The sequence below is a fragment of the Gopherus flavomarginatus genome, chromosome 2 (assembly GCF_025201925.1).
Source record: "Gopherus flavomarginatus isolate rGopFla2 chromosome 2, rGopFla2.mat.asm, whole genome shotgun sequence".
NCBI lineage: Eukaryota > Metazoa > Chordata > Testudines > Testudinidae > Gopherus > Gopherus flavomarginatus.
In genome coordinates, this window is record NC_066618.1 from 254,181,906 (window position 1) to 254,194,289 (window position 12,384).

General features: G+C 44.7%; 1 protein-coding gene across 4 annotated transcripts in view; it reads right to left on the reverse strand.

The window, feature by feature from the left end:
* NBN (nibrin) overlaps positions 1-8,894 on the reverse strand; it is a 60,713-nt gene extending 51,819 nt beyond the window's left edge. For 3 of the 4 annotated variants that reach the window (XM_050940864.1, XM_050940863.1, XM_050940865.1), the window contains exons 1-3: positions 8,788-8,894; positions 3,398-3,531; positions 1,360-1,508 (exon numbers count right to left, since the gene is read on the reverse strand). In XM_050940864.1, coding sequence (XP_050796821.1) covers positions 1,360-1,508; positions 3,398-3,531; positions 8,788-8,830 — 326 coding nt within the window. In that variant the 5' untranslated portion in view covers positions 8,831-8,894. Of the gene's footprint in view, positions 1-1,359; positions 1,509-3,397; positions 3,532-8,787 lie in introns of those variants that run through there. The other variant, XM_050940866.1, reaches the window with a different exon arrangement.
* Positions 8,895-12,384: the final 3,490 nt, after the last annotated feature.

The window sequence follows — 12,384 nt, forward strand, 5'->3', positions numbered from 1 at the left end:
AAAAAAGTCAAGAAATGATTTTTTCCCTTTTTTTTTTACGGGGGGTGGGAGGGGAACTGACGAGATATACCCTGAACCACCCTGGACAATGTGTTTGACCCTACAGGCATTGAGAGCTCAGCCAAGAATGCAAATACTTTTCGGAGACTGCGGGGACTGTGGGATAGATGGAGTCCTCAGTCCCCCGCTCCCTTCCTCCATGAGCGTCCATTTGATTCTTTGGCTTTCCGTTACACTTGTCACGCAGCACTGTGCTGTGGACTCTGCATCATAGCCTGGAGATTTTTTTGAAATGCTTTGGCATTTCGTCTTCTGGAACGGAGCTCTGATAGAACAGATTTGTCTCCCCGTACAATGATCAGATCCAGTATCTCCTGTACGGTCCTTGCTGGAGCTCTTTTTGGATTTGGGACTGCATCGCCACCCGTGCTGATCAGAGTTCCACGCTGGGCAAACAGGAAATGCAATTCAAAAGTTCATGGGGCTTTTCCTGTCTACTTAGCCAGTGCATCAGAGTTCAGATTGCTTTCCAGAGCGGTCACAGTGGTGCACTGTGGGATACCGCCCGAAGGCCAATACCGTCGATTTGCGGCCACACGAACCCTAATCCGACATGGCAATACCGATTTCAGTGCTACTCCTCTCGTCAGAGAGGAGTATAGAAACCGGGTTTAAAAGCCCTTTATATTGATATAAAGGGCCTCGTTGTGTGGATGGGTACAGGGTTAAATTGGTTTAACGCTACTAAAATCAGTTTGAACGCATAGTGTAGACCAGGCCCCAGCTTCCAAACTCCTTTAACATTGATTTAACAGTCATTAAAAAAAAAAAGTTATCGGTTATTTTATTTCTTCCTTGAGTACCACTGCATATTTATGAGGAAAAGCACTGACTTACCGCTTAAATTCAAAGCTTTGTGTAGCTCTGCAACTACCTCAGTTCCTTTCTCTCTACATCACTAACTGTGGAAGGAGGCTCTGCCAAGCTTCATCTCAACCCCCAAATTTTATTCCTCTTATAAAATATTCATGAATGTTTTAGGAACAGTATTATTAAACAGGGATTTTATTCTTTGTTTAGGCTAATTTTAGGACACTTAATGCTTATGATGCAGAGTCAATTATGGGCTAATCTTTTACCACAAAAGGTTTCAATGTCAATTCACAGGAAGAACCTTCTACAAGAATGCAGCTTGAACATATATATCACTTTATTTTAATCCTTCTTTATAGAAATGTATCACTACTTGCTTTATTCTTTTACTTCCTTAAGTACACCCTGTGATACTATTTTAAAAAATTACAACTGGCAGCTGCAATTTTATTTCAGCATTTCAGAATCAATCCAAATAGTTCTCACCTGAATTTGCTTTCAAAGACTCCAAAATTGACTCTATCACCAGATTTCAGAGTTCTGGAAGTACCATTCAAAACTTTTTCTCCATTAACAAAGGTACCATACTTAGAGGTGTCTTGTATTATCAATTCAGGGACTGAGAGAGCTTGACTCTGAAAATGAATATAAATTAGTAAAGTCTTATTAGGTACTCAAAAAATATTGTATATTGTTACAGAACAAGCAGCAGCAGATGTATAAAATGAAAGCACATATTATGAAATATTCATATTACTGTCCTAAAAATATACAGTATATTGGGACAAACATGTTAGCTATGCAGTTGAAAGTTTACCACCTGCTTTCCATAACAAACAATTGAGAAAAAAATTCTCCATAACTACTTAAGAGAAGTTGTAGTTTTTGCATTCAACTTTGTTTTGCAATAATTCACTACCTCTACTTTTTGTTATATGGTACTCATGATACCAATGCATCTGCACCCATGTACCAATATCAGGATTTGCTATTATAGCTCAGAGTGATGTTGGGGTGCATTTCCTACCACTACAGATTTCCTTTTTAGTAAATCTTTGTGAAACATTGCTCATTTTTTGCCTTCTCTTGACCAGTCTAGAAGCTATGGAGAAATTTAAATAGCTATTCTATTACCTTTCGAGTTTGTAGATATTCATAAGTATTTGTTATGGGTCAGAATTAAAGCCCTAGTTGTGCAACTCAATGCATGCAGGTGGACCCTGCACACATACAGAGCCCTGTTGACTTTAATGGGCCTCTGTGCTACGGCTAGGGTTCACTATTGTGCATCAAATTACAGAACTCCATTCTAAGGTTGCTGTGTAATGTTTCAGCTGACTTTTTATATATGTGATAGTAATCAAATACACAAACCATAAAGGTAATTGAATATTCACATTAAAATACCTTAATTGATCATATTTACTCTTTACAATCCCTCCCCCCCGTAATGTTCATATGCAACTTACATAAGGGTTATATTAATCATGGGAAATAACAAGAAAAATGTTTGTATGGGACAAACTGTATCAAATTTTGCTCAGTTACATAAGTGAGAAATGGGCCATTTTGATTACCACTACAAAAAGTATTTTTTTTCCCTCCCCTGCTGGTAATAGCTCACCTTAACAGATAGCTTTTGTTATAGTGTGTATGGTAACACCCATTGTTTCATGGGGGGGAGGGTGGTGGTGGTGGTGGTGTGTGTGTTCCTACTGTATTTTCCACTGCATGCATCCAATGAAGTGGGTTTTAGCCCACAAAAGCTTATGCTCAAATAAATGTGTTAGTCTCTAAGATGCCACAAGTACTCACGTTCTTTTTACTGATACAGACTAACATGGCTGCTACTCTGAAACCTGTCACCTACCTTAAGAAGTCAGTTGGAGTTAAACCTCTGTGGCCTTAAAGGGTATGTCTATATAGCAAAGAAAAACCTATGGCTGGCCTGTCCCAGCTGACTTGGGCTTTTGGGGCTCAGGCTGCAGGGCTGTTTCTTTGCTGTGTACACTTCTAGGCTTGGGCTCCCACATTGCATGGTCCCAGAGCTCAGGCTCCAGCTCAAGCCTGGAAGTCTACACAGCAATGAAACAAGCTCCATGGGCCAGCCACAGGTGTCTAGTTGCTGTGTAAACATACCCAAAGACACAAGTTTAGAACACAGAAAGCGAAGTGAGTCAATTCAATACTAAACCTTACCGGGCCTGTCTATATGGGGAAACTTACTGATATAATTACACCAGCATAACTCCTCATGTGGGCATAAGAGTATCCACAGAGGGGATTATACCGATATTCTTACAGCATTATAATTTTGTCGGTCAAATTTCCCTGTGTAGACAAGCCCGTAGAAATATTCAAGAAAAAGATAGCATGAATCTACTGCCAATCTAAGATGTAGGTTTGTTGGAATAGGACTGGAACTGATTTCAGATTGAAGCACATATATTGAAGGTGGGGGAGTATCCCTAAACCCAGTCAGTTTTAGGTCATATAGCCATAACGTAGTAAAGTGGAAACTTACAAGGTTAGTTTCAGGGTGGGTGACAGTCAGAACTGCATGACTTCGACTGATTGACTGATCATCCTGAATTAAAATTGCACAGTTCTTGCGTCCAACAACATACTCAGTACCAACCAAAAGTCGATATGGCTCTCCTGGGAACAACAAAATTAACAAATATTTAACAGCAGAAAAACATAAGTACCTGTGAGCCATTTAAAAGCTTTTTCCAAGATATAACAAACTCAGCCCTGTAATCCTAGATGTATTGGGCAGGATCGGAAGTGCAGTTTTATTTTACAGCTGCATTTTCTCTCTCTCACTGGCTCCTGCACACTTGAGCTGAACTCACTTGTGACAAAAACAGTAGTTCATAGTTCTGCGGCAATCTTCCAGAGAATAAAGTGCATCACAGTGTTAACAAAAAACCAACCTACAGTACTACTTACAGGAAATGTACAGTACCACTATTGGGAACCATTAAGTTTTATGTGAAGGGAAAAAGTATATCATACTGCTATTCCAGAATACTATTCAGAAAGACAACAAAACAGATTCAGATGAAAAAATCCTACAACTTTTTAATTGAATGCTGGATGATCTACAAGAGAAATCAAACCATAGTTGATAAATATGCACTCCACTTTGACTGACTGTTCTATTCTGCTCTTGGCATTTGTCGTCTAGACCAGTGGTTCTCAAACTTGGGCTGCCGCTTATTCAGGAAGGGTGGCTAGCATGCCCCGTGGCCCATGCAGCTTCCTGCAGCCCCCATTGGCCTGGACCGGCGAACCGCAGCCAGTGGGAGCCGCGATCAACCGAACCTGCAGACATGGCAGGTAAACAAACCGGCCTGGCCTGCCAGGGGCTTTCCCTGAACAAGTGGAGGCCCAAATTTGAGAACCACTGATCTAGACATGATGGCACAATCTCATACATTTTGAGTGAACTTGAAAAACATGTTCACCTATTTGCTAGTAAAAAGAAACTTTTCCTGATCAAGGTGGGTAAGTAAAGGTGTAAAGCACCAATTTCTACAGAACACAAGCTTTCATTTAAGGAAAGAGTCACTTTATAGCTCTTAGCAGGTAACTTTCAAATATGATAGCTGTGCAGTGCTGTCTTCCTAATTATGTAGACAGTAACAGTGCCTCTGATGCTGCTCATCACTTCCCTAAGCAGCAATAGAATTACTAAAAAGATTCTGCTCAGTTTCACTGCACTACTTAGAATCCTGTTGCCAGTATTAAAATCAACCCAAACACACTTACTTTGGGTTGGTTTGGGAAACTAAAAGCAGCAGCACTTGTAGGCACTGACATTGTTTACAGGGGAGGAGGACCCCAAAAAAGACTGAGAGAGTAGAAATACTCCCTTCTATGTGTGATAGTAGCCAAGAAAATGGAGATTCTTCCTTTAAGAATGAGGACCTCCATCCTGTCAGTCACCTTCCAACTGGAGATTGACAGAGGAGATGAAGCCGAAATTACACAGATAATGAAACTAAGGCAAAGAAGAGAAGTGACTTGCCAGTGCCAAAACTGCACCCGATCAGCTCAACACTTGCATGTATGCAATTCATACTGAAGTTGCACATGCAACTGAGAAAATGAGAGACCCAGCAGGTCGACTTCCACCCCTGTATTTATTCCCTAGATACTTTTAAGACTGCCAATTTGGAAAATACAGTACCTTATAAATGTATTTTATTAGTTTCTGGAAGATTGGACAGCATCTCACATCCAAAATCCTTCAGTGCAATGAAATGTAAGAGCTGAGCTGCTCAGGACTCATTTGATAGAGTTAAAGAACATAACTGACCTCAAGACCATATAGTTTCAAGGATCAATCCTATAAGACAGTGTTTCCCAAACTTGGGACACCGCTTGTGTAGGGAAAGCCCCTGGTGGGCCGGGCTGGTTTGCGTACCCTGCCGTATCTGCAGGTCCGGTCGATCACGGCTCCCACTGGCCGCAGTTTGCTGCTCTAGGCCAATGGGAGCTGCTGGAAGTGGCACAGGCCAAGGGACGTATTCTACAACTTCACATTTCTGAAGCCTACATGGCTCCATCTATTTGATATCTTTTTCAAGCAATAAAATTCAGATCATAGTGAGGAAAGAGGATGGACTATTTTCCTCAAGAATTTATTTTAAAATGTGAAGTATTTTTTCTCCCCAAAACCCGTCACATTTTAATTCAACTGAAAAAATTTATCCAGCCTTTCTTGTAAATACAATTGCTGTTCTCAGTTAAACAATCAGCGAACTAAGCAGCATAAACAAGGCCACAAGACTGTGTTCTACAAAAGTTTTAATCAAATTTGGGTACTGTCATTGTAGCCCTGGTAAAGTTGCTGCACAGAGCAGGCTCAAATGACACAGTGGCAGTTGGCATACACTAGCTATATGTTGCTGATGTTATTTAAAATATTTGTTAATGAAGTGGAAAGGTGGATGAAACGCAAGGTGGCAAAATTTAAGATGGTCAAAGTTAATAAAAAGTTATTTTGGATAGGCAAGTATATAGATGATTAAGAAAGTTTGGAGGGCCCTGACAAAGCTGAATAACAGATAAAGTTAATTGTTGACACCTACAAAAGTAATGCATATTGGAAGGAATACATCTGAACCATTCATACAAAATATGGGGTTCTAAATTAACTTTAAACACTCAAACAAAAAGACGCGTTGCAGACAACTCAAGGAAAACCTCTCTCAAATGTGCAGCAGCAGTAAAAAATACAAACAAACTACTAACCTGCATAAAGAATAACAGAAAACAACCACCAGAAATATTACATAAATCAATAGCACAACCCCATCTAGAATATTGTGATCAGTTCTGTTCACATGATCGAAAAAAAAGGGGGGGGCTTCAAAGAAGTGATAAAAATGATCAAAAGCACAGAAAGAATTTCATATCAAAAAACCTCAAGAGTAACTATATAAGGATGAGAGAGACAAGGTGGGTGAGGTAATAAGAACAACACTGCATATTTAAAGGGGGAGGGATAGCTCAGTGGTTTGAGCATTGGCCTGCTAAACCCAGGGTTGTGAGTTCAATCCTTGAGGGGGCCATTTAGGGATCTGGGGCAAAAGTCTGTCTGGGGATTGGTCCTGTTTGAGCAGGGGGTTGGACTAGAAGACCCCCTGAGGTCCCTTCCAACCCTGATATTCTATGATTCTATGATAAGAGGGATCACGACAGAGGAACATAAAATAAATGGCAAGGAGAAAGTAAATAGAAGTAAAAGGTATGTTTCCACATTCACTCCTATACACACTTTCACATAATAAAGGGGGAACTGAACAAAACTGAAAAGACAATCACATTAAAATGAATAAATACATTTTTAAAGGAGGCGTTTTTAGCCTGTGGAACTCATGGCCACATGCTATCTATCATTCAGGTGACTAAATCAGGCACTGGTATGGTTAGGAGACCATCCATATTAGACTCAATTTAAAACCCTTATTTAGAGGGGACACACACGCTGATGCATGCTGCACTGCATCACCCAAGCCAGCAGGGCTGGAAGCAGGGACGGCTTTAGGCCGATTCGACCAATTCCGGGGAATCGGGCCCGGCGCCTAAGAGGGTCCCACACCTTAGGCACCTTCTTAATTTTTTTTTTTTTTTAACTTACCCCGGTCCCCGGCTGCGGTCTGCTCCGGGGTCTTCCATGGTCCCGCTCCTTTGAGCGAAGCACCGGCGGAAGCGCGGCGCGGCCCCGCTCTCCCAGCTAGAGCTCCAGCCAGGGTGGCGGGGCCTGCCGTGCTCCGGCCGGGGCTCCAGCTGGGAAAGTGGGGCGGCGGGGCTTTGCCGCGCTCCGGCCGGGGCTCCAGCCGGGAGAGCAGGGCGGCGGGGCTCCGTCGCGCTCCGGCTGGGAGAGCAGGGCGGCGGGGCTTTGCCGTGCTCCGGCCGGGGCTCCGCTGCGCTCCAGCCGGGGCTCCAGCGGGGAAAGCGGGGCGGCGGGGCTTTGCCGCGCTCCGGCCGGAGTGTGGCAAGCCTGGCGGCTCTGGCTGGAGCACGGCAAGCCCCGCGACCCCAACTGGAGCTCCGGCCAGAGCGTGGCAAGCCCTGCGACCCCGGCTGGAGCTCTGGGCCCTTTAAATAGCCCCAGGAGCCTGAGGCAGTGAGGGGCTCCGGGGGCTTTTTAAAGGACCCGGGGTTCCAGCTGCCTTTGCCACTCCAGTCCTTTAAATAGTCGCCGGAGCCCCGCCTCTCCCATGCATCCCCCAGCGCTCCCGTGGCTATTTAAAAGGTCCGGGGCGGGGTAGAAGGGGGTTTGGGGACTACTTAAAGGGCTGGGGTTCCAGCTGCCTCTGCTGCACCCCCTGACCTGCCCACAGCAATCTGGCCCCCCCTGCCTGCAGCCAGCTCTGCACCCCGTGGCCACAGCCAGCCCCTGCCACACACCCCTGGCAGCCCTGCCCAAAGCCAGCCAGCCCACCACACACTGCTGTCCACACCAGCCCTGCACACCCAGCCCAGCCCGCACCCTCTGCCCTGTCTCCAGTCAACCCCTGCTGCACCCCACTGCCTGAAGCCAGCCAGTTCCACACTCCGCTGTCTCCAGACCTGCAAACCCCTGCTGCACCCCCCTGCGGCCCTGCCTGAAGCCAGCCCGCCCCACACCCCCTGTCTCCAACCAGCCCCACACCCCTTGCCCTGCCTGCAGCCAGACCCTACCTCCAGTCAGTCCCTGCCCTGCCTCCAGCCAGCCCCATGTCCACTGCTGTCCTGCAGTTTCCAGGGCAGTAACCCTGCACACCTGCTTCAATGAGGGGGGCAGGGAGCAGCTGGGACCAACACATGTGCACACCCCCAGGGAGTGGCAGGGACCCCCACATGTGAAATGGCGGTCATTAATAGCCCAACAACAGCATATATGTTGTAATGTATATAATATATCATTTTATTATTCATATAGTTATGGAAAGTAAATAATACATGAAAGAAATGAACGGCTTTTTTTTTCAAGTCATCCCTGCCAGGGCCCCTCCGAAAATGTTCGAATTGGGCCCCGCACTTCCTAAAGCCGGCCCTGGCTGGAAGCCCCGCGGGCCCCTCACCTGCTGCACTCACACACTCTGGGGGTAGAAACAACGTGTGTAGTGGGGGTGCTGAAAGCCACTGAAGGAAACTGAAAAGCCTGTATCGAAACCACTTCAACCCAAGGGATGCAGCAGCAGCAGCAGCAGCGCCCCTTGTTCCAGCACCTGTGACTGGGGGCGGGGGTTTCCCAGCACTGCCCTCCGCCCCAGGATCCCTGAGTCGACACCGCACATTGGCCCACCCTCAACGCAACGTGCCCGCCAGGCTCGGTCCTAGTACAGCGGGCGGATCCTGCCGGGCAGGAGCCAAGGGGCTGGGGGTAGGGAACACCGCATTGCTGCCAGCCCTTACCTGGGGCAGGCGCGGGCCCTGCCGCCGACACCAGCTTCCACATCCCGGGGAAGAGGGAAAACCTCCAACCGCCTCAGCCGGCGCCGCCCGTTCCGCAATCTGCGGGCGTGTCCCTGTGCGCGCTTCCGGGCGGCGAGAACTAAGTCTCCCTGAGGCACGGGGCGTGCAGCGCCACTTGTCGCCTGGGAGGGGAACAACAGCTACTTCCGCCTGCTGACTGCGCGCAGGCGCGGCGACTGGACGGACGCAGGAGGGGAGGGAGGAGGTTGCGCTGCTGTCAGCTGGAGTACGGGTGGGGGTAGGGGACACTCCACTGTTGCCAGCTCAGAGTCCGGGCGCGGTTGGAGGTACACTAACACATAAGGTAATCCCATCAATCAGCAACTGCACTGTTGCCAGCCCAAGGTCAGGTCATGGGGGGAAGGAGGGAAGCTGCACTGCTGCCAGCCCACCTACCTTGTGTAGGGTTATGAAGAGACTTGCTATAAATGATTCTTCGAATTAAGTATTGAAATTTAGAATATGATTATTACTATTAAAAGACTTATGAGAGGGGCTCAGAGGTCTGGGAATGGATCCTTTCTCTTCTGCTCTGTGACACTAGTTTGAACTGAATCCATTAGCTAGTGTCTGACAGGGTCTCTGATAGCACATGTGAAATGAGGTTGGAGTTGTTTAGTTCCTAGCAATCAGGCATCCTTATCACAATACTAGCTTAACATTTTTTTTTTAATGTGAATGTTTACAAACAATACCAGAGCTCCCATCCAATGCATTGGGCAATCTTGATAATCCTTTATATATATAGTAGTTTTCCCAAAGCAAATCAACCCAACATATACATAAATATGTATAATAGAAATTAATAACTCCCCACCCTGCATGTGCACAAACACACATAGAGACTATCCTCAGAGTCCCATACCTACCAGTTCTACCCAACACCTTATAGGCAACATTACAGGGGGGAAAGGTGAGCCTTGCAGCACATTCTGAGTAACAAAGTCAACTATCAGGGATCTGGAGAAGAAGTGGTTTCCACAGGTCTGAAGTCCTGCTGAAGAACATCCTGCCAATTGTCATTACTAAGCACAGACATGTAGTTATGAAGGAAATTGAGGGTAGGACAGACTGACAACCATTACAAGGGAATATCAAAAGGTACAGTCAGTGCACTCCTTTTATAAGAATCACATCCATCCCGGATGATTTAATTCTTACAAGCGGAGTATAGGTTAGTATAGGAATGTTTTTATCCCAGTGGTTTTGATTCTTACGGTGGAATATAGGTTAGTATAGGAATGATTTTATCCCAGTCATTTTGATCATGATACATCAGGGCTCAGCAACATTTGGCACGCAGCCCATCAGGGAAATCCGCTGGCGGGCCAGGACGGTTTGTTTACCTGCAGCATCCGCAGGTTCAGCGGATCGCAACTCCCCTGGCCGTGGTTCGCCGTTCCAGGCCAATGGGGGCTGTGGGAAGCAGCGGCCAGAACATCCCCGGCCCGCACTGCTTCCCACAGCCCCCATTGGCCTGGAACGGCGAACTACGGCCACGGGAGCTGCGATCGGCTGAACCTGTGGATGCTGCAGGTAAACAAACCGTCCTGGCCGGCCAGCGGATTTCCCTGACAGGCTGCTTGCCAAAGGTTCTTGAGCCCTGCTATACATGGTTGATTCTTATATCAGTGATTCTGATAAATGAAGTGCACTGTCGTAAAAACGTTGGGGAAAGGAACATGCCCCGTTCATCCTCGTGCTTACCACCAGCCTATGCTGTGCATCGTTGACTTGGCAACCTTCTTAGCAGCCTCAGCAGAGGCCGAGGATTGAATAGGCATAGAGTGTGACCTCTTACCTCTAGATCCTTCAGGTCAGGGAAAAAACGCACTCAACTTGTCAGTCAGTTGTATCTTTTCTGTTGATAAAGGGAAAACTTCAGAATTGTAACATTCAGCATATTTCACCAGCAATAAAATTCACTTTTTTTCTTTTGTAATATTGTTTCTACTTATCTTACTGCTTTTTATCTTGTAAAAAGTCTTTTATTATACTCTTTTAATAGTATTTGCTTTAAATAAACAATTAAAATTTCATGCCCAAAAAGCACTTTACCACATTTAAAGTCATTACACATGGGGATTAAATAACATAAAGAGAGAAATATGGAAATATAGTTCTTACCTGAAATCTCAGCAACTTTAGTACATAAAAGTGGAGTACTTTTGCTGCCTCACTACCCATTTCACTTGCCAGGAAATTAATAAACATATTAAACAGGATTGAGTACAGAACCTTGAGGCACTTCACTGTTACTCTTCTTGTCATGATGAAAATTAACCATCTACTCTATGCTTTCTGTCTCCTAGACAGTTTTTGATCCATTAAAATGTTGCCTCTCTTACTACTTTTTTAGTTGACTCTTGTATGAGACCTTATCAAAGTCCTTTTGTAAGTGTAAATAAATTATGTTGACTGGTTCTCTATCCACCACTTTGACTCAATCAAAGAATTCTAACAGACTAGTGAGACATAATTTTTCTTTGCAGAAATAATACTGGTTAGACCCTGTCATATCATGCTCTTCGGGGGAGGGGGTATTTTTAATTATTATTTCAATCAATTTTTCAGATGCAGATGTAGGACATACTGGTCTACAATTCCCCTAGTGCATTTGCCACCCTCCAATCCTCTAGAACAGTGGGTGTTTTAAATGGGAATAGTCATGTTTCTGTTAACAGCTCATTTTCTTCACACTTAACTCTTTCAGAACTCTTGGATGTAACTCATCTGGCCCTGATGATTTATTAATTTTTAAAATATGCATTTATTTCAGCACCTCCTCTTCTGACACATCATTCTCAGAGAGTAACTCACCTTTTACCAGAAAAGAGCAGGTTCAGGATTCAAAGCTCTCCAACATTCTCTTTGGTGAACTGATGCAAAGAAATCATTTAGCTTCTCAGCAGTGTCCTTATTTTCCTCAATGGCTCGCTTTAAGCCATTGCGATCCACTTTCACAGGCTTCCTATTTTTGCTATACAGTACTTAAAGAATTTTTTGTGGTTTGTTTTTACACCTTTTGCTAGTTACTCCTCAAAATCCTTCTTATTGTCCTCTTACTTGTGGCTTGCTGTGATTTATGTTGCTGTTTATTGGCTTCACTAGGTTCAGATTTCCAAATTTAGAAGGATGTTTGGGGACTTGAATAGCCTCTTGAATGTTCCCATTTAGTAATATTAGTTTACTCCTGGCCTACTTTTTGTTTCTTTGTTTGTTTGTTTGTTTTAAATATCTTACTCTCTTTAATTTTAACTTCAGGGCCTTTTTTGGCTGACTTCATTTTATTGAAATTTCCTTTCTAAAGTTTGATGTCACTGTGTCACTTTTGAGTACCCTATTTGCTCCTTGGATGTTGGATCTAATTATTGTGTGGCTCAGCTACTGTCACTTCTTGAATTAACTCTATAACTAGCTGCTCCAAAAACTAATCACTAAAGTATCAGGAAATTGTTGCTCTAGGTTTTGTCCTGTGTCATTTGACCAGTTGATATGTGGGTAGTTGAAACACCTCATTATCACTGTGTTTGATTT